We start from the raw sequence: 26,531 nt of genomic DNA, 5'->3' as shown, positions 1-26,531 counted from the left end.
TGTCCTGGGAGATTGAAGTGTTCTCCTACTGGTTTCTCTGTTTTCTGAGTAATACCCCTCCCCACCTTCTCACTATATAGAAGGATCTGGCAACTTCTGTTTCAGTGTATCTGAAGAAGTGTGCATGCACACGAAAGCTCATACCAAGAACTAACTTAGTTGGTCTCAAAACAAAGTAGACCAACAAGCCTGAAGTCTTTAAAGCCTTGCTCGTAAAGCATTGCACGCATTGGTATCTCAACAGATTAATAGAATGCTTTCTTTCTGCTTCCAGATGACAATATGGATTATGTCGATAGCGAGCGACGACCGCACTTCCCTCAGTTCTCTTACTCGGCCAGCGGAACGGCTTAGTGTTTCATTTATCCATTCACAGGAACCAATCAGACTGCATTTTGGGGACCTTATAATTTCGACGGACACTAGAGATCTCTCTACGATACATGATTTGCAAACTATGTTTGTACTACAGTTTAGTTGAATTTGTAGGAAGCCTCACAGGTTGTGTATTTAAAACAATCCTGATGCATTTTTGAATCGGAATCTCTGAAGCAATTTTGAGGAAGGAAGACAAAGGATCCACTCATAGAGCGCAATTAAAAATGTAAGAAAAAGGCTTTTTCTTCTGAAAAACGACCTTTTTTGGTTTTTAAGAATATGCACCAAAACTGTTTTCTTTCTAGCAGTTTCAGATTTTCCATTATTATTTGGTTTGGGGTTTTTTTGTGGAAAACTTTATTAAAAAGTTAAAAAAAGAAGAAGTTTAAGGTTTTCAACCTAGCAGCAGCAGCAGCAGTGACCATTTGAGAAAACCTCTTTTTTTTTAATTTATTGCATACCATTTCATTATGTAAGTAGTGAACCTGCACTCTGAATAATTAGATATATTTAGGATGAGAGACAGATTTAGGTAGTGCAATACAAGCAACAATGCAAAAATAGCCGGAACAAACTCTGGCGATAACAATAGGTTCATCCGCTGTTTGGACAGAAACGAAACAAAAAAAATGTCAGCAAAGATACTAATAATAGGAATGGCACTAACGGCCTCAATGAGGTAAAATCAGAACCGATAGTTATGCTACCACGCCTTCTTAAAAGACAGTACATAGTTACATATCAAATGGAGCTGTATGGAACTTTACATTTTGCAGTGCACTGGGAGGTAGTCTACTAAAGGCAGTGAGTTTTAATTATTCCATCTGAGTGTATTTATCTAGGTTTAATCTTGCTGAATACCAGCAGATATCCACGGACATTTTCTCTTGCCATGGGCCACGTTGAAACCAGCAGAAGTCGTACAAGGGTCTTTCTGCACTCATCTTCCCAGACTATATTCTCATCCCAGTTTCCTACTAGTTGTGCCTTGGAGAAACGAGCCAGTTTTACCAACTTCAACTGGGGAAAAAACCCAAAACCCAAACACTTCTTAGTTGCAGAATTGACCAGCAGAGAGAGGGGTGGGCAGGCATGCCTGTATATTAAATGACAAAAGAAAAAAGGGGGGGGGGATGCCGACAGCAACCGCACAATATTCTTAAGCGACGAAACATCTTGCCAAACGAGTTGACAAGTCAAATTTCAGGCACCGAAGCCATAGCTTTGTTCGTATATTTATAAAAGGCAGTTCCAAAAATGGGAACGTGAAATGCACGTTGATATTACTACATCCATGTGTTCCGTCACTCACTTCAGTGTACATTTTTAATGATTATTTTTAGGGGGGTGGGGAGGAAAGCTCAGTGGTGACACCAGCACTTGGATCTAGGGGTGGGGAATGTGTGGCCCTTTGGAGCACTGCTGTGCTCGCTCTCAGGGGCCGATGAGCATTGCGATCCAACAACATCCATGCGCCTGCAAGTTCCCCATCCCTGGTGAGGAGGAAGCTCTGCCTTTTGCAGTTGCAGATGGGTGTAAAAAAAGAAAAATTGGATGAAACTTCCACATGTTCGAAAAGCGAGCTCTTTCTTCCCCCATGCCCTGCCCTTTATTATCACTTTGTTTTGCATTTTCACAGAAGCCGCCTCATTTTGAATCTGCCGGACATTTGTAACTAAATTGTCTCTTTGCCTTTTGACACGGGCCAGGATTTCTGAACGCTCGCTTGTGCCGCAAATCAGTTTATTCAGTTGTGGCTTTATGTTCTTTTTAGATATGCTTTTGTTTCTGTTCTCTTATCTGTGCAAAAAAGTTGATTGAATATACTGCAGTTCCTTAACACCTTTTTTTTTTTAATTTGAAAGGGAATGTACCCTGTTTTCCCTCTACATGAAATCCCACCATTTTGTGTGTTCTTTTTTGTTTGTTTTTTACAACATTCAACTCTAGTATTTTTACTTATGATATGAAAGTTTCCCTCAAAATACTTCAATAAAATGTGCTTTAACAAGTTAGCTTGGGCCTTGCCTTTGGTGGAACGATGCAGACTTTTGAAAGAGCAAAACTGGATGCACCTTTTTCTCCCTGAATTATCAGCCTGCTATAAGAAGGTGGGGGCACACAAGCTGTTGCCAAGGAGCTACAGTAGAAAAAGGAGCAGACCGAGGTGTTTGATTTTACATTATACGTAAAATATATATACCTGCCATCAAAGTCTGGGGGGAGAGGCGAGAGCTCAACCATAATGAGAACTTCGCTTCCAGCAAATACAAAATGGGAAGTGTTTAAGGGGCATCTCATTAGCAGCAGGTCTTTTGTCACAAAGACCCCACAACCAGGAGACTCATCAGACTTGGTACAGAGATGCGCAAGAAGCCATGCTGCTGAGCTCAAGCAAGTGAGTGTGAAAGGAGGAGGGTGGGAAGGGGGAAAGCTGGTCAGGGGAAACGGGGCCGAAGCTTGAGAAAAAAGTCTCTCCAAAGAAAAAGCTGCTACAAAGGGTTCACTTGTGCAATAAAATCTGGCTGAGAGCAGCATATAGGGTTTTTTTAAACACACACACACACACACAGCAAGCTTTCAGATCCAAAACCTGCTTTACAAAAGTGGATTTTTACTACCTGGACATAAATGTGGCCACTCTATCTTGAAATAAAGCTTCTCTGATAATTAATGATGCCGCCTGCTATAACTTGCTCTCCCTCAGCATTTTCTGTCTCGGCTTTTTCCTGATGGGTGTCCAATGTGAAACTGATCTTTAAAAGTTAAAAAGTACCTAAACGTTCCTACTTACCTGTTCCCTATTTAATGCAACCGGTGTCATGAACAACCACTTGGCATCATTTATGATATGACTCGTGACCACTTGGTGTAGTATCGGGAGAGTCTACAAGTTTGTGGTTGAGTCTCTTTGAAGGTTATGTGAGCAGGGTTTTCAGCTTTTCATGCATACCCAAACACTCTTACTTGTAAGGAAGAGAGTTAAAATAAGTCATATGAGTGGGTTTATAAAAATATATCTAAAACATTTAGATGGCTCATTTTTTTACTGCTAACAAAGTGTTACTTAAGAACTGGGGAGTAGAGACAAACTGAATCTGGACAGTTACAGATAGGTAGCCGTGTTGGTCTGCCATAGTCAAAATAAAAAAATTCCTTCCAGTAGCACCTTAAAGACCAACTAAGTTAGTCCTTGGTATGAGCTTTCGTGTGCATGCACAAATTCTGACCACCTCAAAGTTTAGGGCCATGGGAAGATGCTTTATTCCCATCGGGCCCCTGTAGTTCACTTTTGTCTACACTGTCTGGCAACAGTTGTCCATTTGTCTCAGCCCTATCTAAAAAAGCCACGGATCGAACCAGATTCCACATCTGAAGAATGAGCTCTCCCTCGAGTTTCAGCCTTCTATTACGTTGCTTTTCTATGTAATTGAATAAAACTCTTCCGCCTTATCAGAACAGATGCCAGCAAGGCTAGCCAAATGCGCCCTCTACGAGAGATAATATAAAAAGTTTATTCTATTAAAATTACAGTTGTAGAAATATACACTATTTATAAAGCGGCACCCCAATGTCACAGTAGCAAGACGGAGGGTAGGGTGGGAATTGTCCAGCTATTTAAGCAAACAAGTTCCTTTACAGATCCTGGAGATAATTATGTCCTTCAAACGTAGTACTGTCATTTCAAGCATTTTAGTCCTCAAACATGGAGCAGCCATTGCAAAGTATTCGCTCGCCAACATCATTGGACCTAGAAGAAAGAAGGTAACAGGCAATTCAGTGCACCTTTGTGTTCTGTACAGTTTAGGAAGAGAATGCTGGCTCCACCTCTACCACATGCAAGGAAGGCGTGAGGCTGAATAAATTAAGCTGTAGGGGAAGCCAAAAAACCAATCGCCTTGCTGGATTAAATCAAGGCCCACACCAGAATAACCTGTACACGCAGGATGTATTTAGCTACAGTGGGAAACTGCTTTAAGAGATGTAGGTGGGCAGGTGTAACCGAGAACTGCAACAAATTAAACAATGGCACAGTTCTCATGCAATGCTAAGCCATACAATGGCTAGGCATTCCTAAACAAAGTATGTGGATACTCATAGGAACATCATAAGCCTGCTTCACTCCTCCCCTGCTTAGTTCCAGGGAGATCAGCAGCAGCAGGAACAGATAGTGTGTGGGTATTTGGAGGTGGGGGGAAATCATTCAAACTCATTCATGCTTACTCATGGTTCAATTTCATGTTGGCTGCAGGGGAGCTTATTTATGTACCGTATTTTTCGCACCATAGGACGCACCGGACAATAGGACGCACTTTGTTGTAGAGGGGGGAGAACAAGAAAAAAAAATTTTCCCCCTCTCTGCCCAGCGCCCCTTCAGTGTGCACTGACCCCTCTGGCTCTCCAGGCTTCAGGTTCCTTTCGACCTGCTCTTTGGGGCTGGCGGGGGGGAGCCCACCACCAGCCCCAAAGAGCAGGTCAGGGAGCAGCGGAAAGGCGCAGCAGAGAGGCTCCTGCCATAGCCGTGCGTCACCTCTCCAGCCGGGAGAGGGTCGCGGGGCTATGGCGTCTTCGCTCCATAGGACGCACACACATTTCCCCTTCATTTTTGAAGGGGAAAAAGTGTGTCCTATAGAACGAGAAATACGGTATATTCTTTTCCTCCCAAAGCAGCCCAGGCTGGGAAGCCTCCCTATTCGGCCCACGAGGCTGTTGGTGCCAAAGCCAAGCCCATCTCTGGCCCTTTACCTGTGGGCCAGGTAAAGGCTTGCTGCCTGGCAGAAGTGGATTTTGCACACAGTGCTAATCAGCTGGTTGTCAGTGCTTGCAACGGCCTGTGCCTTTGCTCACAGGTTTGATTTGCCACACTGTTAAAATAGCCTGCAAGGGCTGGGGACTGGGCTCGCTGGTGGTTGGAAGTGGTTCTCCAGCCTTGCTCCAGGGCATGAGAAAATTTCTGATGCCAATATTTGCAGGGAGTTCTGCTAAGCTAGACTGCCTTTCCCTCTCCTCAATTTTCTTAATTACCTAGGTTCAAATTACAATCCAAGGTTCAAAGGCCACTGGATTTATGACACAATGGGCCAATGCTTCCTTACAGCTTTTGGCATATGTCCCACTCCAAACCAATTTTGCAAGGAATGCTATTACCAACCAGTTTGCTACATTCAGCATGCAGTGTGTCCCAAACCAACTGAAGGAAGTTTTAACTCATGCCTAGTCCGCACGGACACTTACTCTGTAACAGAACACAAGGAGCAAGCAACTACATGGCAACAGCTGCAGAGTCTGCTGCAGTTCTGGCATATGTGCCGATCGCACTGAGAGCAAGTTTCTTTGACGTCAACTGTTCTTACGCACGAGGAGCAGGCCGTGGAAACGCATTCCGGCAGAGCTGTGTAGAAATGTACAGATTCTATGTTAGAACAGATTTCAGCATCAAGTGTCAGAAAAAGCACCCATTTCAGAAAGCAGATCGCAATCTTCAAGGCATCTACGTAGAATTGTAGAGTTGTAAGGGACCCTGAGGATCATCAAGTCCAAGGCTCTGCGATGCCAAAATCTAAACTAGATGGTGCATACGGAATCCTATTCAGCTGCTCTGAAGGGAGGAATTGTGCCTGCTGTTCTTCACAGAAATACCGCAGACCACCTGAATATGCCCTGTGAGTCTGTTTGCTCCCTACGCCACACAAATATCAAGGCTTACAGTTCCTCCCTTCAGAGAAGCCCAACCGGAGCAAGTCATATCACAGTTACACCAAACTTAACATTGCAACCCAATAGAAGAAAAGTGAACAGAAAAAGAATCCGCTGCACAGGTACTTGACAGCCGGCTAAATTTACTTACCTGTTTCTCTTGCACAGGGCTGTAGAAGTTTTCCATCCTGCCCAATTAACATTTGTCCGCTGCAACTAAGCCGAGAGCAAGCTTCTGGTCTGCCTGCCTGCAGCTCTGGAGACTCTGCTCCCACCGTGCTGCCGTTCCATGTGTTATCCATGTATGCCTGGGCACCCCTGAAGAGCAGCTGTTTCGTTTTCTCTGCAAAAAAGGACAAGGTGGGAATGGTAACGGAAAACTATCTCGAACTGGTTTCCCACTCCACTGAATATCACCTTCCCCAAGAAAGAAACAAGTCTGCTGTATCAGATTATGACATGCTCTCCTACCCAGAAAAGGGCTTCCATTTCAGAGGAAAGCAAAGAAGAAAGCTGCCTTGCAGAGTCAGAGGAGCTCATCTAGTTCAGCAAAGTTTATGCTGACTGGGAGTTGCAGACACCAAGGACCGAATCCAGAACCTGGCATGTTCTTAGATATCACAGTCATGAGTGATGACAATCCAAGCAAGTAATAACTACCAGCAGTAAGGATCTTCTCCCAAATTTCTTAAATGTTTCCATCCCCTCCCCCAAAGCAATTCAGCAAGTTTTTAGTTCTGTCAGGAGAGCATTGAGACTCTTGATCTCAGGGTCGTAGGTTTGAGCCCAACATGAGGCAAAAGTGTCCTGCATTCTTCTTCTTCTTTGGCGACCACTCACAGCCAAGTAAGATTGTCTTCCAAAGCAGGGTTTTAGCAGTGAGTCCGTAAGTGACTGTGGAGGTCAATTCTGGATCCACACATTCTTCCACAGTGGGGAGATAGGTTTCCGGGCAGGAGTTGAGCATGGTAAGCGTTTGCCAACCATGCCTTCCTCTTAGCACATTTCTCCCTTTCTTCCTGAGTTTGAGTGTCTTCAAAGCCCATGACACCTTTGGTTTTGACCTTTAAAGCTCTATGCGGCCTAGGACCTACGGGGGTGCCTCTCCTGGTATGCCCCGCAGAGGACCTTAAGGTCCACAAATGACAACATTTTTCAGGTCCCAAGTCACAAGGTGGTTAAGGTTGGTCTCAGCTAGGGCTCAAGGCCTTTTCAGTACTGGCCCCAACTTGGTGGAATGCTCTGTCACAAGAGACTAGGGCCCTGCAGGACTTGACATCTTTCCGCAGGGCCTGCAAGATAGAGCTGTTCCGCCTGGCCTTTGGTTTGGACTCAGTCTGACCCTTATGTTTCCCTCCCCTTTATGATTTTGACTTTTAAAACGAGGCTGCATTTTGAATTGCATTTTAACCTGTATTTTAAATTGTTCATTTTCTTTTTTCTTATTATGTTTTTACTGAAATTTCATTGGTGCTAGACGCCCTGAGCACGGCTCTGGCCGGGGTATAAATAAAAATTATTATTATTATTATTATTATTATTAGGCAAAGTCTGTTCTCCAATTGGAGCACTTGCAGGGTCGTACGTTCAAGCCCAACATGGGGCAAATGTGTCCTGCATTGCAGGGGGGTTGGACTAAATGACCCTTGTGGTCCCTTCTAACTTTAAAATTCTATGGTCACATCATAGGAGGAAAGGAAGGCTGCTTCTTTATGGTACCTACAGATCCCTTGCTAGGTTCCGAGAATGTGAAGTAGCTCATAACTTGCCCAGATGGCAACAACCCAAGGAACAGACCCTACTTTCCCAATACCGTATCCCCATCAGAATTCAATCCCCCATTATGAGAACACCAGCCCACATTTCAGTCACTGCTCATTACTCACAGGATAAAGCACTGACCCCAGATTCCTCTCACACAGGAACAAAAACAAACATATGCAACTCATCTGCACTTTCTATTTTATCAACTTATTATAACACAAACTCTTACAACCACCGGTTGTTAGTTAAAGTCAAGGGTCTTCTAATGTCCAAGCAACAGTTTATACAGTAATAAGAACCTGATTTCCCAACATGCACTGCATTCTTAGATTTAAACGTGTAATAGATATACCAGCTTTGACATTTAAAGGTTTTTATGTTGCACAGATCCCTGCAGCTGTGTTAGTTGTGGCACAAAGAACACTGTGGCAAAATTAGGGCATAGGAAATGCAGCGTAGGGGACTTCCGGGTTAGCGCCACCGGCAATGGCGGGCTTCCTCTGATCTGGAGAAACCTGCTCCGTGAAAATCAGGGTCTGGACCGCCACGGCGAGGCGGAGACCCATCAAAAACCACAGGCGGGAGAAGCCTGTGGACCTGGGATTCGGCTGGCACCTTTAGTGCCTCCCCTACTCGCGGGGAAACCCAGCTACGGGGATCTGGAGCGATGTGGGGTGAGCGTGGTGTGAGCTTCAAATCGATTGCTCTTTTCACGGAGTGAAGCCGCATTGCTGTTGTCGGAGAGCGCTGACTTTTTTACTGTGGATAATTGGACTCTAAACAAGTACCTGTGAGTAGAACGGAAAATTGGATTACTAAACTTCGTAATTTGGCACCGGAGCGGGAAGGTCTAAACAGGAAGTCCGCCTTCCGCTTTTGTAAACAGTTTGAAGCAAAGACATCGTAAGCTAAAGTCTGGAAAGTCATCTGTAAAGGACTAAATTTCCATAGGTTTAAACTACAAACCCCCCTTGGAAGCAGGAGAAGAGGGGGAAATCTTAAATTGTTCAAGCCTGCAGGAGAGGGAGTAAAGAAAGATAAATTTCTATCGTCTTGAACCTGGGAACGGGCTGTCAAAGATAGACGTTTGGGGAAAGTTCATTGACTGTGAATAATAATGCATGTTGACAGATAGTTAAATAAGAGAAACATATTGACTCCGATGTTTCCTTTTGCACTAAAAAGGAACAAAGATTTGAAAAACGAAAGCAATTTTGTTGCTGGATCTGCTTGTAAAAGGATGGATACAAATAGAAATTGTTTCCTCTAGAGGGAGCTTTTGAACTGTTGTTGGAGTGGACCTGGGGAACTCTACAGCTGTAGAGATTAGAGAGCGTGAGAAACAGGCTCTGACCTTGGATAAGAATGTTGACACAGGAAACCTTAGTGTCTGCTTTGTGCAGGACAAGTGCTTTGTTGGAGCAGCTTCATGTGAAGATGGATTTGATGACTACTGCAATTGACAATTTTGGTCAAACAGTGACCACTGATATAGAACCTGCTCAACAACTGACCCAGGAATCTGCCCTGACAGGGCAAGTTGCGGAAAAGACAAAGGAGGAGGTTGTTGTTGAACCTCAAGTAATACAAGTTGAAAGAGATGCGGCCCTGCAGGAGCATAAGCTGTCGTTTCTGAGGACTGAATCTGGAGTGAGACAGACTTGGAGAGACGGAGTCCTGTCGAGACTGGAGATGGCAAGTTGGTTAGATCCTCCTATGCAGGGATGCTTTGACCTTTGAGATTTGGTTTTGAGCCAGGAGGAGATTGGAGCGGTCAAGGCACTCAACTTTGGAGGGGCATTGAAGTATGTTTTGGAATATTTTTTGGATTTTTGTGCTAACTATGGAGAACGGGCTGACCGGCCGAGAAGGGATAAAGACACTCTTAGGTTGTTCCCCCGAGATCTACTCCTCAGAGACAAAGGAAGGAAATTAAGAACAAGACCAGCAGAAGACAAAGTAAAGTGCAGGTACAATTATGAAGAAGATCTGCAGAAGGGACATGGAAAAGAGTTAAGAGCCTCGGACACAAGATCACCAGGTTGATGGACTAGATGGAACAGATAGAAAGGACTGACAGAACCCGAGACCAGGAAGAAGAGACGGTGGATGAAGATTGGCAGAAAGTTTAAAAATTTATTTAGAGAAATATTGCAAAATTAACGACTGTTAGTAGAAATGTTATAAGGAGTTATGTATAAATAAGTTTTTAAGTTCTAGGGTTTTTATGGTAAGATAAGGCTAAAATAAATTAAGACAATTAAAGGACAGAATACAGTGAAAGATGGAAAGGATTTGCTGAGATAATTAATAATTAGAATACAAAAAAGGGAGGTGTGAGGAGGTCGAGGAAACAAGTTAATGAAGATAAGGGTATGGGAATATTGGATTTGTTTTTAAATTTATTTTTTGTTCTTGTTTTTTATTTTGGTGTATTGTATGTTTGGTACTTTTTATTTTCTTTTTATTGATTTGTATTGTTTAATCTCTTTTTTCTTTGCTTTTCCTTCTCTCTTTTCTGTAACTTTAAATTCCCAATAAATATCATTAAAAAAAAAAAAAAGGAAACGCAGCGTAGGGTGAAAATGAGGGGGAGAGACAGAATATTTGTGTACAGGGAGGGTGGGAGGATATATGCACCTTCCACCAGATGCGTGGCCATGCATTCATGTGCACAAAAGCAAAGCTGTGTGATTTCACACACAAAAGCACACCAATGTGTGATGTAGATAAAGACGCATGAATAAACATGCAAATAAAAAGAAAGTGAGGTACAATGGAGATAAAACCAAATTACCGTATTTTTCGCCCTATAGGGTGCACTGGCCCATAGGGCGCACCTCATTTTTTTGGGAGGGGGAATAAATAAAAAATATTTTCCCCCCCCAGGGGTGGGGAAAGCCTGAGCTTCCCCCGACCCCAGCCCCCAGAACAGGCTGCTATCCGCAAGCCTTGCGAGCCCGGCGGGAACTCCCGCCAGTCTCCCCAGGCTTGTGGATAGCTTCCTGAAGCCTGGAGAGTGAGAGGGGTTGGTGCGCACAGACCCCTCTCGCTCTCCAGGCTTCAGCAAAAGCCTGCATTCGCCCCATAGGACGCACACAGATTTCCTCTTCATTTTTGGAGGGGGGAGATGCGTCCTATAGGGCGAAAAAATACGGTAATTAGCAAGGAGCTGGAAATTTTAAAATCACACTGCAGAATGTGAGGAGATTTCACCCCTCCCACACCCAAGAATCTCCTGATGGTCTCTGCTGACTCTCCAGAGAGGAGGAGGTGTGTCCTGCCTATCTACTTATTCTGCCCAGCAACATATCTGTGTGTGAGAGAGAGTCAGTCAGTCAGTGTATCGGAGAAAGTGAGAGTGTTGGAGATCCTAGAGATAAGATTGCTGCTAAGTGCAGCTGCAGACTCTCAGTGTAGCATTGATTTATGCTTAGAATATTCAGCTCTGTATATAGCTTTGTATCATAGTTGTAGTTACAGAATAAAAGGAAGATTATTCTACAGAGCTGCTCTCCGAGTGGTTTATACTCTGCAAGACTCTGCAAAACTCTGCTGCGCAACGACTGTATTATTGAGACAGTGAATCCGGTGCTCTCAGCTCTAAGCTGTGAGTCCACAGCACTGTGACCTGTTCCTGTGAGAAAGGAGGTCTCTGGCGGTGCTACCCAGCTCGCCCGGCCCAGTCGGGGTTGAGGTGCATGAGTCCAGTTGGTGCACTGGCTCTAGGGCGATGCTGACAGAATGTAACCAGGATTAAAGTTGGAAAGTGCAATGCAGAGTGGCTCTGCAGCAGGAGTCACCAACTTTGGGGGGACCTTGGGCACCACACACACACACACACGCAATCAAGTACACAACTTATTCTATTGGTTAAAATAGAGTGCTGCTTTCAAGCCTAACTTCAAAGTGGAGCGGCAACCACAGCTTTACGGCAATGTTTATTTCTATCCATTTCAATTTGCATGTGGTTTCCAAAGCAAGGGGAACTAGCCTCCCCAGCAACTGCTTGTGCTTCCTTGACAGGTTAAAGAGAGAAAAAATATATCTCTGCTCCTTTGCTGAGTAGTACTTTAATCCCATTTCCCTCTTGTAAAAAGGCCCTGTTTACAGAATCCGATTCAGCATCCACAGAAGATGCAAGGCAAGCAGCACAATACCATGACCTAAGCGCTAGTGCCCCCAAGGGAGGATTTTGGGGTAGAAGTCCAGAGCACCAAGGTAGCAGTCAGGAATCTCCCTCTCAAAACACAGCAGAGCTCGTCTGCCATGTGTTTCATCACACGATGCCCATTCCTATCCTAAAGAGGCGAAGGCGGTTAAGAGAAGTCTGGAGTGTAAAAATCGCTGAACTGTACCAGTTGCCGCATCAAGCAGTTGGTCCCTTACCTTTCCCGCCCCGACCTGGCCACAGTGAACCATGCGACGGTCACCTCCAGGCTTGACTACTGTAATTTGCTCTACGCGGGGCTGCCCTTGAAGCTGACCCAGAAACTCCAGCAGGTGCAGAATGCTGCAGCGAGGCTCCTCACAGGGTCTCTGCCATGGGAGCACATTCACCCAGTGCTTTTCCAGCTGCACTGGCTCCCGGTGGAGTACAGGGTCAGGTTCAAGGTGCTGGTTTTGACCTTTAAAGCCCTTCACAGCCTAGGACCCTTGTACCTACGGGACCGCCTCTCCTGGTATGCCCCACGGAGGACCTTAAGGTCCATAAATAGCAACACCCTAGAGGTCCCGGGCCCTAAGGAAGTTAAAATTAGCCTCAACCAGAGCCAGGGCCTTTTCAACACTGACTCCGGCCTGATGGAACAGTCTGCCTCATGAGACCAGGGCCCTGCAGGATCTGATTTCTTTCCGCAGGGCCTGTAAGACAGAGTTGTTCTGCCTGGCCTTTGGCTTGGAGCCAATCTGATTCCCTCCCCCTTTTTCCTTTCTCCTCCTGTGATGAGGCTGCATTTTAATTGTTTTAATGTTGTGTTTTAATCTTGTTTTTAAGTTGTATTCATTCAACTTGTTTTTATTATTGGTTGTTAGCCGTCCTGAGCCCGGCCTTGGCTTAGAGGGCGGGGTATAAATAAATTTTATTTATTATTTTTATTATTATTATTATTATTACCACTAATTCCTGGACGCGTGCAGAGTGCTCTCCTTTCATAAGAAAAAGCAGGCAGGTTCGAGGTCAAGCACCTCTATGCTTAGAAACACTGGGAGGCAGGGCAAGGGGGGGGGTGTCTCCGCTTCAAGAGAGAAGCCCCTGATCCCTGGACATCTGCAGAAAGAAAGACATGCTTAGGCATGCTTAGGCTGTGCGCTTAGCAGGGAAAGGCTGAGAGGTGCGGAGGAGAGGGAGGAAATCTCTTCAAACAACGCCCTCCAGGAAAGAACCACTGCCCCTGGGCATGTGCAGAGTGTTTTCCCTTCAGAGGAAACAAACACCAGGCAGGCTTGAGCTGTGTGCTTAGCAAAGGCTGGGAGATGTGGAGACGGAGGAATCTCCCCCTTCCAGAATAAAAGGGGCTTTGCTCCATTCTGCTCCTTCCCCCACCCCCACCCCGCTGAAGAGTTCAGTTCTCGCGAGAGAATGAGCTCAGTTCTCGCGAGAGTGAAACACTGGTCAAGCAACGGCGCCCTTGGCCAAACTTTCGTCCTCGCGAGAACACGGCTCCGAGACCCTCCCTCGCGCCCAACCGCCGCCGCCGCCTCCTCCTCACCGAAGACCTCGCGCCGGTAGCGCTCGCCCTGGACGCCCTGGCTCAGCTCCCTCAGCCTCACGCGGGTCTTCAGCTGCACCGGGGAAGAGTCCCCGAACGGGCAGGAGCGCTTCGGCATCCCCTTCCCCTCACGCCACGCGCCCAAGGAGACCAGCGGAACCAAAAGACGACGCCGGCAGAGAAGCGCTTGCTTTTTATGTAGCTGGCTGGGCCCTCCCGCGCGGGAAAATAGCAGCTGCGGCGACGGCGACGCAAAACAAACTTCTTTCGGATCTCGCCGCCACGCACCCCGCCTACTTCAACGTCACGGGGCGTGTCAGCCAATAAGGAAGGACGCAGAGCGGCGTTGGAAGCACAGGTAGGCGGGGCAGTGGCGGGTTTTCTGACGGTGTGTGGGCGGGGCTCTAAGCAGGGGCCCTCCTACCACAGGAACCGTAGCCCTGATGTCATCGCTAGGGGGTGGTGCCGAGGCTCTTCCGTGTAGGTAAGTCGTACTGTTGCCATATATATATATATATATATATATATATATATATATATATATATATATATATATATATTTGTAAACCGTTTTCTGGCTTTTCTTACAATCAAACGCCGAATAAATGCTTATGAAATAAAAATTTCTATTTCATTCATAAAATGAAAAATAAAATAATAAAATAAAAATTTCTGTTTCTTTGGGCTTGGCTTGTTGCGTTGCTGATTTCGTGAGATGTTCAGTTAATTAAAGGGCGCAGCTGCGCACAGCTGAGAAGAACCTCACCAAGGAACTGCTTATTCAAAATGTTGCAGCAAGAAAGTAACTATTCCCAAACGCGGCTTCCTCCTTTCTTAAACCATCTTCCCCTGCACTTATCTCTTTGTGTGCTCATGAGCTCACACGGGCACAGAGTGGTTTCTAACTGCCCCTCCTTTCTTTCAAATTAAGAACCTAGATTGATGTTCCATTTGCAACCCCTTCTTGAACATGCATACCAGGGCAGGGGGAACTGGCCAGTAAATTGTATGCCTTTGAAAACTATACAGAAACGCCAACTGGTGCAAGACAGAGTAGCTAAATCTGAAATCTCTGCCAGATCTGGGGAGCACTTTGCCCCTCCCAATCTTTATTTTACAAATTTTGTTGGGCTTTTTTCTTGTATTTTGAGGTACTTAGCAGGGAACACATGGGCCCAGTGGCATATTTCTTAGGAAACCGGGGGGGGGGGGCAGGACTTGAGGCTGGTGCTTTGCCTTCCTCTTGGAAAGTGTACTGACAGAGTGTGGGTAGCACAGCATAACCAGGTATTGAGTCAGGTTGTTGGTCTTCACCTGCAAAGCATTCCCTATGATGGGCGGTGGAGGTGTGCCAGGTGGCAGCCACTTCACATTCTCTGGCATCCTGCTGCTCCTGAAGTTTCTGGAGTTCAATGGCTTTATTTTTGCAGGAGCAGAATTACCCTGGCAGGAACTTGGGAGAGCTGAGGACTGAAGGCTCAGATATGCTGCTCTAATGACTGTAGGAGAATTGCACTACTCTGCCTTCCCATTATTTTTTGTCTTCCTAGATCCTCTTCCTCTGCTGTCTTCTTTTGGCTGTCTACCACAAACACCAATCACGACTAACCTGATGGCAGACAGTTTGAGGTGGTACCCATGACATTCTTAGTTTTCCAAATGTGCCCTTGGGTTCTAAAAGGCTGGCGCTAAGATTATTTAATGAAACCAGCAACATGGAACATACATTTTACCAATGTTAACCACTGTTAAAAGATCTCCCATCTGTTTAAGGTACAATTCAGGATACTGTTTTTTCTTTAAAAACAGTAGGTCGTAGATTAGATCAAGGACTATCTGCTCCACATTACAGACTGTAGCACATATATTTTTATACCGGCGAGGCATTTGTATACTGGGGTAAACTATTTTCAGGTGTGGTTTTGTGATTTATATTATGTGTTGTTTTGCATGATTGTTTATTGGTTACTAGCTACCCTGAACTCAAGATGGGAGGAAGGCCAGGATCTAAGAAACTTGAGTAAAAAAAATGGACCTGCCCAGTCATTAAGATCTCCTTTAGCGATTAAGGGCCTTTGCTGTGGATTTGCCCCAGCTGTAGAACCCTTTCCCCAAAGAGGTTTCAGCTGAGCTTTGGGGACCAGGTTAAAAGAGTTTCACTGACCTCTTTCTTCTACCACACACACAAACCAAGTCGATGTAAAAACCAGAACTGCCCCCTGGACATACATTAGCTAATTTGCTACAGATTCTCATGAACAGCAGTGGAATATTGATCAAGATTTTCTGTGAATGCAAAAGAAGACTCAAGAGACCAAATTCTTACTCTTGTAAGGCTTTATAAAGCAAAGGAAAGAGCTGTAAGATAAAAGTGTACAGCCCTATTGACCATATACAAAAATAAATCAAGAGAACACTTCTAGTGCATCTGTTGAATTGTGTGCACCCAGCTAGTATCAGCAAGTGTGATATAGAGCATCATAAAAGTGTTATGCATGGAACCTGACCTTTTTACTGTAGTCCTTGCTGTGATGCACAATTAAGACATTTTCACTGTCTTGCCATGCTGTCCTCAACCCTATTAATTCAACCATACCAATTTGCTTCAGGTTATGAATATTAAATGTAACCTGTGAAACTAATTATAAACAAATTTCAAGTGAATGTTCAATATAATATTTAACAGGATACCATCAAGAGAGTAGCATGCATTGTACAGAAACACATTTCTTATGCTGGTTTGAATCACTGTGGACTGTAACATGATTCCCTAATAAATAAAAATAAATTGAATTTTATTCAGTGCTATTACTGAGAACAGATTGCAATTAAAATAACTTAATAACATTCTTCATGGATTAGTTAATACAGAATAAGGCTACAGAACAATAGGTCAACTGTGATTTAGTGCAAACTAAAAAGCCTGATGTCATTGGGCATGATGTGCTAGTGAGTTCTTCCATGCCAGCTCCATTGAAGCGAATGTGATTTATCAAAGCAAAGTTCTTGCACAGCTCACATTAATTTCACTGGATGTTGCACGGGAACACTTCCCAGTAGACTGTGGTTCATGTTGCCCCAGGTTAGGCTGCTCAACTGACACAGACTTTGGAAAGAGTTTAAGCATCCTATATTGCAAGACTGCAGCAGTTTTCTTCTATTGCAGCAGCTTTCTATCTATTGAGGATGCACTAGCTCTGGATAGTCTATTGCAATCAGGAGATTGGACAAGATGGCCTACAAGGACCCCTCCTCCTCTTACAATTCTGTATGCATCTTGTTAGCAGCGTAAAAAAAAAAGTCAAATGGGCAAAGATAATGGACTACAATGCCATTTCAAATTACAAAGCAGGAAGCAAGCCACAAGGTGCAGTAAGCCAGTCACTCATAAGTGATTATAGAGCAAAGCTTGATAACTGCAAGGCAAAAGGCCAAATGCATATACGCCAAGGCACCATGGCTTAAGGGAAAAATTATTGGGCTATTTGTGACAGCAACGAAAACTGACTTGGCAGTGGTCCTCCTGTCAATTAAAAGCACTTTTACAAATTATTTAACAAAACATTTAAGTCTGAAAGTTAAGTCAACATAATCTGTGAATCAGAAAGTTAGTCTTCTCAAAAGGGTGAGGCCCACCGTTATTCTCATAAAAACATACAAAAATTATTCCAGAGCAGTCTGTTGCAGCAAACACAAAGAACCCCTTGGCACCTTAAAGACTAACAAGTGTATCATTGAGTGCGGGCTAGAGCCTACTTTGTCGACATGAGGTAGGTAAGTAAGTATTACCTGCCATGTTACAACTGGCAAAACTAAGGCAGAGATAAGGACTAGGATCCAGAGTTTTAAAAGATTGTCCACAAGGTTTTTCAGCTCTCCTGGCAGCAGCCTCCGTGAGAGGATGCCACCAAAAGGAAAAATTAAGAGATACCTTTGTGCAAGCACACACACTACTCTGGATCCCAGGAAAGGCATTGGTCACAGTCCAAACCACCAAAGCTCATTGGTTTTCACTGGGCTTAGGCATGCTTAGTTCAGTGTTGAATTGTAACCATTAACTAATAAGCAGAAGGCAGTGAGAGTCAATGCAGTGCTCTCTGTTCCTGAGTTTCTATTAGTTATGAATAAACTATAACTTCCATTTCCAAGCTGTCCAAGGCAATGGTATTGCAAGGGGCAGGGGCCACAATCCCCCACAATAAAAACAATTCAGGAGCACCCAGTTGTAACACACCTTGGCTGCTTTATTTTAAAACTTGTTCATTGTGTAATGGTAGACCTTCTGGCCTCAATAAGGTCAGAATCACAATATTTAGGATCTGTATAGCCCTTTCTAGGGTTCAAGGCACTTCACAGGCAATATCTAGTTTTAATCCTTCACACAACCTTGTAAGGCAAGTATCCTCTGTGGTACAGATGGATGGACAGAGGCTGACGCATCCTTTGCTACTGGAAGCAGTGACCTTAAAAGTGCATCCAGACCAACATTCACCATTATGTCATTCCAGCTTGGCACTTCATTGTCCCACAACACACTCATATTCATGGGGAACATGTGGTTGCAATGGCACAATTAATCTTTTTTTTAATGGAGCCAAGTAGCAACAGATCCAAGCCCTAGGCCCTCTACTTCACATGGATAACTACACAGAATAAATCAAAAAACCACACTGCTATTCTGCATGAACCAAAAGGATTCCTCCTTCATACACACTGCTTATTTTGCTGGGATTGGAGCTCCACAGTCCATAATAGCACAGCTCCATAGAAAAAAGCACTGTCATTCTGTACTCATTATTTGAAAGGCTGATGAGGAGCCACTCTAGTTAACTTGTTTTAAGAACAGAAGAGCCCCCTGGCTGAAGCAAGTGACCCATCCAGTCCAGCATCCTGTTCTTACAGTGGCCAGCCAGGTCCCTACAGGAATCACACAAGCAGGACCCAAGTACAACAGACACTCTCCACTCTAGAACTGGTATTCAGATGTGGAGACTGAACACTGCCATGAGGGTTAGTAGATGACGATAGATAGATATCCTCCATTAATCTATCTAATCCTCTTTTAAATCTACCTGTTTATTCTGTTGGTGATCAAGCAGCACAGTGGCAAGTAATGTTGGTGGAAGGGAATCCATGCTATGGCTTGGCAACATAGGGTCCAAGACCAGGGATCTACTCTGCTGAAATGAAGGATGTAGTGAAGCCACACCCTGTCCATGTAGTGATGCACTTCAGGATGTTGCAAAGATTGGTTTCCCTGGGCATTTTCTTACTTTGCTGTGGTTTCTTTGTCCTTGTGCCTACTGCACAATGGCACAAGAGAGCACCATCTCTGAAGGACTTCATGTGGAGTGCCTATTGGGAAATATTGCAAGGGAAGCTCTTTATCCCTTAGGTCTGTTGGCTATTTTCAGTTTGACCCACTGCCAAAAAAAGGACTTAAGCTATTGCCTTCCTTCCTCCCCATGACATAACTTCTTTTGCATCTCTTCTCCCTTTATATCTGAAGAGCTTTTATTTCTAAAATAAGTAGTCGCTTTGACTGCTGGGCTTGAAAGAGAATTACTGAATTGTGCTGGCTTTTACACAAGTGCAGTGCTCCATAATCAGCACAATTTTAAATGCCACATACATTGAACACTGCCATATTATTGCTTCCTGACATAGTAATTGGAACCTCCTCCTTACACCTTCTGCAATCTGGAATAAACTTCACTACTGGTAGCAAGTTGAATAAATAATTCAGTGCAGGTTTGGCACTTTTTAAATGTTACCTTAAGATTCCCCTCCCCAAAATTTCTGTTCTTATTCTGTGTTCCTAATTTTTGGATACATTTACTTGAGAATATGACAAGTACAAGGCATGTCTAATCATAGTCTAGAAAGAACAGCATCTTCATCTTGGTTTGGGTACAGAAAGGAACAGATGTACAATAAACTGCTTCTTGGCAAATATGTTCTTTGTGTGTTTAAAAGAGCTGGATCATCGATTCCCTTGATTTTCCAACTCCAACCCATTTCACTGAAGAGGAGAGAAATAAAAAATTATTAGAACAATTACTTGGGGAGTAAACAACATAATGGAATCTATTTTATGATGTAATCCCAATGTGTAGACCAGAGTCTTCAAGAGCAAATGATCTCAGAACTGCAGTGTAGTAGCAGATAGACATTTTAACATTTAACAATTTATTCTTGTGATTTGCCTCTGAAGTTCTACAGACCTGCTTCATTTTTTAAAAGGCACACAAAAAACTTATCCCTGCCCACTTCCCCCCACCATGCAAATGTTATACATCTCAGCTTCCTGCTTACTCACTTTTCTAAACTAAAAAGCCCCATATGCTGTAACCTTTCCTCAAATGGGGTTGCTCCCTCCCGTTGATTATTTTGGTTTACCTTTCTGAACTTTCCCCCTAATTCTACAATATCCTTCTTGAGGAGAGAACTACACACAGTATTTCAAAGGTGGCCATACCACAGATTTGCACAACAGCATTATGATATTGGCAGTTTTGTTTTCAGTCTTTTTCCTTATGACTCCTAGCATGGAATTCACGTTTTTCACAGTTGGACAATGGGTTGACATCTTCATGGAGGTATCCCCTGTGCCTTGAATATATATTGTTCCTGGTCAGTGACTGCCAGTTCAGATCCTGTAAATATTCAAAGCTGGCACAGGGATTTATTTACTTTTTACATGTTGTGGGGCAGGTGCCTTTTGGATAGGGAAGCATAGGAGAGGGGTCAATCACTACAAGGTTTTTCTAGAGTACTGCAAACAGTGCTTGGGAACCGCTGATCTAATTAAATCCCCCCAGAGCTGGAACAACTTTTCTGCCCAACTGGAAATAATTTTGCATGGTTTGGCGGACACATGGAATGCCTCCTAGGAAGAGTGCCAAAACGATATGTACCTGCCACCCCAACGTGGTTCTCCACAAACCGAATGTAATTTTGTGCCTTAGGTGGAAGTTCCTCCCATTTTCTGGCACTTGTTGTGTCGGTTTTCCACCCTGGCATCGTTTCATACTCCACCTCCACTTTCTGCAGTATTTCCTGGTTAGCTTCAAAAATGAGACAAAGTGAGGATGTTTCTATAAGCTAAATGGTTGCAATCAACTGGCGTGAACAAAATTCAAAGTGTAATTGGCTAAATTTAAACTAGATTGCATGAGACATGTCTGGCAGCTCAGAGGTACAGCATGTGCTTTGCAAACAAAAAGATTCCTAGGTTCAATTTCTGAAGTCTCTAAGGAAGGCTGGGAAAGACTCCAACCTGAAACCCTGGAGAGCAACTGCCAGTCAGTGTCAATTGTGCTGAGCTAGATGGACCAATGGTCTGTCTTTATATAAGGACAACTTCCTATGTACATAGGGAATAATGGAGAGGGCATTTGGTTCTGTTTACCAAATTCTGGCACTTTTAAAAACAAATCTCAAGTCAACTCTAGAAACCTGTTGGCACAAGCAACAGTACTAATCATATATTTGTAGAGTTGGGAGGTACCACAAGGGTCATCTAGTCCAACCCCCTACAATGCAGGAATCTTTTTGCCCAAGGTGGGGCTCGAACCCACAACCCTGAGATTAAGAATCTCATGCTCTACCAGCAGAGCTGTGTACATACACTTGTAATGTAGCAGTTAAAAGGAGGAAGGGGAGGAAGCCTGATAATAAACTATTTAAGCCATCGATACATACCTGGAAAATATGGAATTCTTTTGCCACCCAGCTTGTAAGCTACACCAATTTTGATTTCATCAAATACATCCAGAATATCCAGTTTTGTTAATGCCAGGCTGCCCAAAAGAAACATGAGGTAAAATTACATGTCAAACAAATCCTCACTCAGCACCTTCTTTAATCCCCTCCATCTGTCTTCATCTGAATTCATTCGGCCAAACTGAATGAATAAATATGAACACGAGTAATCACGGAATAAATAATAAATACGCATATTATAGGTACTTTAATAAAGATTTTCAGAAACTTTGCAGAATATGAAGTCAAGCATTACATGCATGTATTTTAAAGAATAGGTACTATTCGTAAGTATCAAATGCATTTTAAAAACCTGAATGCAGTGTGGGGGTGATTTTTTAAATTTCTTATTGATCTGCTGGAACCAACCCAAATTTGGAACCTCAAGAGCGGACTAGGAAACCACTTCTAGGGCATGCTCATTGGGCCAGTGCAAATGCAACTTGACCCTTGGGCTAAGGGATTAGGGGCAGACTATGGAACCGCATGCCCTCTTGCTTCAAAACCCTCCTCTCTCAAGCAAGCATTGTCATCACCATGTTTTTCCGTTAAGTCAGTAGCCTATGAACCTTGGGTTAAAGCTAATCGCTGTTCCAGTTTAGCTAAACTGTGCAGTGCAGAGTGTTGTATCCCCTCCGTTAATCTTGCCAAACTGCCAAGCAACTCCATGTTCAAGCCACAAAGCACATGGCCATGAACACGGTTTCCTTTTTCCTGGCTCTTATTGACTGCTTCACTCCTCCTAAACATTGTGAGCAGTGTATATTGCAATCCTGTCAGCAATTCCATATAGACTGATATTATCATCCTTATGACACCTGGAGCAATTGGCTCTTATCAATGCACAAAACATAACACTTTGCTAAGCTAATCTTATCTTAATGTTACCTACATATTTGTACTCCACGGGATAAAAAGTTATGAGTTCCAAGTGTAGCTCAAAATCTGTGATGCTTACGCAGTGAATCCGTTGATCATATGGGCGTATCTCAATATGACAAGGTCAAGCCAGCCACAGCGCCTTTTTCTGCCTGTGGTCACTCCCCATTCATGGCCTCGGGACTGTAAAAGATCTCCCATTTCCTGCCAGAGACAAATATTTAGGTGAGATTTCTGCAACATTAATCCTAAGCATCAGGCGATCAATGTAACATATTTGTTTTATTTAAAACTCAACAGGTGTGTGATGTACTAAAAACCAGAAGTAGAATTCTAATTTCCATACTAATTACACATTTTTAATCTGAATTATAAATTGTGTATTTTATCGCCAACTCAGAAAAAGCACTTCTGCTTAACTGAACAATACAAATTAGGATGTTGGGACTGTATGAGATGCCTGAATTTTGGTCCAGGAAGGAGAAATCTGATGGACATCACTCCATGTTTGCCTACCAGGGTTTCACAAGAATATGAACAGAAAGGTTTGAGAAACACTACATACAGCGTTGAAAGCCAACATTAAGAATTGATATGTAAAATTATTTTCTGAGTGCCAGAAGTACACAAGGAACTGATCCTTAAAAATATTCTTTCATCAATCACTTATTCTTATTTATTTTTATATCTTCCACACCATTAACAGAAATTATTTGAGCAGGTCATAGGATAAAGGATGCTCAATTCAGATAATCCTTGCCTCCAAATGAAAGTTGGAGGATCAGTTCAAGAAGGACACTGACAAACTGGAACGTATCCAGAGGAGGGCAACCAAAATGGTCAAAGGCCTGGAAACAATGCCTTATGAGGAACGGCTAAGGGAGCTGGGCATGTTTAGCCTGGAGAAGAGGAGGTTAGCCATGATAGCCATGTTCAAATATATAAAAGGATGTCACATAGAGGAGGGAGAAAGGTTGTTTTTTGCTGCTCCAGAGAAGCAGACACGGAGCAATGGATCCAAACTACAAGAAAGAAGATTCCACCTAAACATTAGGAAGAACTTCCTGACAGTAAGAGCTGTTCGACAGTGGAATTTGCTGCCAAGGAGTGTGGTGGAGTCTCCTTCTTTGGAGGTCTTTAAGCAGAGGCTTGACAACCATATGTCAGGAGTGCTCTGATGGTGTTTCCTGCTTGGCAGGGGGTTGGACTGAATGGCCCTTGTGGTCTCTTCCAACTCTATGATTCTATGATTCTATGAAAAGAGCATCCTCTTCTGCAGTAATCAGAGTTTACCCCAACATTCAGTTTGGCAAACCTTAGTTAGCATTTGCCCTCCAAACCAGAGTCAGAAACCCTTTTGAAAGTACAGTTTCTGCCAGTTTGCACATCACAGGAAACAAAGAGGAACACTGCATGTAAGAGCAGAGGAATGGGAAAGAAGTCAACCTTTGTTCACTATCTACCAAATCACCAGTTTGAGAGTATCTGAGCTTATACAGTGGAACCTTGGTTGTCAACTGGCTTAGTTGACGAACAAATTGGCTCCCGAACACCAAAAACCCGGAAGTGTTCCAGTTTTCGAACGTTTTTTGGAAGCCAAACGTCCAATGTGGTTGTCAGCTATTGTTTCCAGGGTGCCTGCGCCAATCAGAAGCCACACCTTCGTTTTTGAATGTTTCAGGATTCGAACAGACTTCCAGAACGGATTAAGCTCAAGAACCAAGGTACCACTGTGTAATGATTCTGTTTTTAGCAGCTCATTTTAATCAGTTGCCTTTGATACAGTTGTCTCCAAATATGGTTTTTTGGGGGGAGGGGGCTCCCCCCCACCAGCGCTATTGCATCCACCAACTAGTAGCTGCAGAAGCAGACAAATCCTACAGAACAAAAATTCCAAATTGAAAGAAATACTGATTCTGCAAGGATACTGACAGATCACTTTAGATTCAGATCAAGGATGACCCTGGCAACAAGGATATCTAAAACAGCAGAATTATGAGAGTACATAAGCAGTATATATAAGAAAATTAAAGCAGCCAGAAGGGTAAAGTTATCACATAGGTGCATTTCTTACTTTGGAACGAAGCTTGAGATTTGTGTTGAATCTACTGCGGCCCCAAGATAAAATACGGCCCCTTGGCATAGTCTAGACATGTGTGCATTAGCAGGAGACCATCATCTTGTTACGACATTTTATCCCACTGACCTTATGTCTTTGCCTTTGGTAACACTAAACCTACATTTATCTGTTCAGTGGGAAAGGCTCCAATTCCCACTCTTGTTGTGTAGGCCTTCACTACACCATACACTTCTCCAATATACTGGGGAGGAATACCAAGCCCGGTGCACACACCGCCCACAGTGCAGTTGGAGGACGTCACAAAGGGATATGTGCCTGCCAAATGAAGGAAATATGAATTACGCATGGGGAAAAACAAATGACTTTTGCTTATTCTATTTCATCATGGCTTCTCATGTACATTGTTAGCTACTTCAAGGTGCTTTAAAATATGGGGATAAGGGACCCCTGGTCACATCAAGGAAGATGAAGGAATGCACAGCACAGAAGATGAAGAACGAGCAAAATTCCACATATATACGCTAGCAGAAAAGGACATACACCAGGGATGGAGAACCTGTGGCCCTCCAGATGTTGTTGGACTACAACTCCAAACATTCTGGACCAATGCCCAGACTGGCAGGGAGTGATGAAAGGTAGATTCTTAGCACATCTGGAGAGACACAGGTTCCCCTTGCCCTTGCACTATACCCTGTTACAGAATGGGAGAGGCTGAACAGGTGGTTTAGTTGACTGATAAGAACAGCTAGCTGTACCTTTTGGCAGTGTAAAGTATCCTAACTCGCTCAAATTTTAGTAAGTTCTGACTTGGTGCACTCCTCTCAAGCCAACACAAAAATTATGTCACATCTCAGACATCTTCTAATATGCCTGAAGATTCATGCAGGTGTCACAAATAAGCAGGGGTGCGTATGGAAGAAGAGCTCTGCCTATCCGGTTCAGCATCTTGTTTCCCACACTGGCCAGCCAGATTTCAGTGAAGGTATATAAAGTTTTGTCTCACCTTCCCTGAGAAATAGGTATATAACCTTTCCTACCTCTGCACACACAGGAGATCTTATGGAGGCGGAAAAGTATTATGTTGTACAGGGAGACGTACCGAAATCAATGTCGAGCAGTGCTGCGTTGGCACCCTCTACAAGAATTTTCTTTGGAGAGCCATGCAGCGCTTCATACATAAAATAAACACCATCTCGGACCATTGGCCTTATTTTTTCAGCATAGCCCTGAAAGATCCAACACATACACAAGGTTAAATCAAACATTTCTAGAAGATTGGCTGCAAGTCAAGAATAAAAGCATACCAAAAGCCAAACCATAAAATAACCATTTCTAAAGTGTTAACTAGGTGGAGGGATCTATAAAGAATAAAAACAGGGTAGTTTCCTGTACGTTTCACTTTACCCAGGGCAGTCACACATTTTCAGGGTAATACCCAAACCGCTGTACAGACAGAAGGGATAAAACCCAAGTATGGAAAGTGATCTTCTGCGTTCACAAATCATTTTCAATGGAACTCATATTGTCAACATTATATCTGGTGAAACTCAAGTGTACTTTCATCTTCTGAAATTTAAACATGCCAGACGTAATCCCACATATCCATCAAGCAGATGCATATTCCTTTCTACTATGCCTTAAAACCCTAGCTGGCACATATGCAGAAAGCTCCTTGGAGCCCCACAACAGTCAGACTCATGAACGCCCACAATGCTCATTCACTGTTATGCCCTCTGCCAAGTATCCCTAGGCCCAAGTATAGGCAGGACAATTCAGGCCACATACATCACTACCAAACATACATCATACACATACATCACTACCAAACCATCATACACATACATCACTACCAAACCAAACTTTCAGCCAAACCATAATGTCTAGGAAGTGTCCGCTCACAGTCTCTCCAAAGTGTTTTTGCGCAACTCCCATTCATATTGTGGGGTTGCGCAGTAAAGGTTCCTAGTGAATTGTGACCACAGGTATTGTACAACAAGCAAGCTGGTTCCTGGGTATTTTAACAGTGAAAGATTTCAATCACTGTACTACATTATAGTGTACTATCTTTTCTAGGTAAAATATTTAAATACTCTGAGATCCATGGAAAGCAATATACTGCATTCCACATACGCTATGCTCTATCAGTTTCAAATTTCCCTTTCCATTTCAAACTCTTTTCTGTTTCATAGTCTTTGTTATTTATAGAAAATAAAAATCAGTTATATAATTTAGTTATATAACCTTGCTTTATTGTCTTA

General features: G+C 43.5%; 3 protein-coding genes across 4 annotated transcripts in view; 1 reads left to right on the top strand and 2 right to left on the bottom strand.

Moving 5' to 3' along the window:
- The window catches only part of AKT1 (AKT serine/threonine kinase 1), a 125,876-nt gene extending 123,483 nt beyond the window's left edge, over window positions 1-2,393 (top strand). For both annotated transcript variants that reach the window (XM_082218412.1, XM_082218411.1), the window contains exon 14: window positions 275-2,393. In XM_082218412.1, the coding sequence (XP_082074538.1) occupies window positions 275-354 (80 nt within the window). In that variant the 3' untranslated portion in view covers window positions 355-2,393. The remainder of the gene's footprint in view (window positions 1-274) is intronic.
- A 1,225-nt stretch (window positions 2,394-3,618) lies between these two features.
- SIVA1 (SIVA1 apoptosis inducing factor) lies at window positions 3,619-13,793 on the bottom strand. Its single transcript, XM_082220051.1, has 4 exons — window positions 13,551-13,793; window positions 6,227-6,418; window positions 5,614-5,770; window positions 3,619-4,129 (listed from the first exon to the last, which is right to left on the bottom strand). The coding sequence occupies exons 1-4, from the start codon at window positions 13,666-13,668 to the stop codon at window positions 4,072-4,074; spliced, it is 525 nt and encodes a 174-aa protein (XP_082076177.1). The 5' UTR covers window positions 13,669-13,793; the 3' UTR covers window positions 3,619-4,071.
- A 2,076-nt stretch (window positions 13,794-15,869) lies between these two features.
- Window positions 15,870-26,531, bottom strand: part of ADSS1 (adenylosuccinate synthase 1) — a 28,970-nt gene continuing 18,308 nt past the window's right edge. The window contains exons 8-13 of the mRNA XM_082218498.1: window positions 25,373-25,499; window positions 24,434-24,588; window positions 22,273-22,397; window positions 21,255-21,352; window positions 20,468-20,617; window positions 15,870-19,572 (exon numbers count right to left, since the gene is read on the bottom strand). Coding sequence (XP_082074624.1) covers window positions 19,520-19,572; window positions 20,468-20,617; window positions 21,255-21,352; window positions 22,273-22,397; window positions 24,434-24,588; window positions 25,373-25,499 — 708 coding nt within the window. The 3' untranslated portion in view covers window positions 15,870-19,519. The remainder of the gene's footprint in view (window positions 19,573-20,467; window positions 20,618-21,254; window positions 21,353-22,272; window positions 22,398-24,433; window positions 24,589-25,372; window positions 25,500-26,531) is intronic.

Source organism: Podarcis vaucheri, assembly GCF_965113315.1.
Source record: "Podarcis vaucheri genome assembly, chromosome: 1".
NCBI classification, from domain to species: Eukaryota; Metazoa; Chordata; class Lepidosauria; order Squamata; family Lacertidae; genus Podarcis; species Podarcis vaucheri.
The sequence above is the reverse complement of the archived record's forward strand: the minus strand, read 5'-3'. Positions and strand labels throughout refer to the sequence as shown.

What these genes read in the sequence shown, in the direction of transcription:
- SIVA1 (XM_082220051.1), bottom strand. Translation starts at nt 13,668, where the DNA reads ATGCCGAAGCGCTCCTGCCCGTTCGGGGACTCTTCCCCGGTGCAGCTG. An exon ending in GCCCTGTGCAAGAGAAACAG is followed by an intron (nt 5,771 to 6,226) that starts GTAAGTAAATTT and finishes ATTTCTACACAG; the next exon opens with CTCTGCCGGAATGCGTTTCC. An exon ending in TCCTTGTGTTCTGTTACAGA is followed by an intron (nt 4,130 to 5,613) that starts GTAAGTGTCCGT and finishes TCTTTCTTCTAG; the next exon opens with GTCCAATGATGTTGGCGAGC.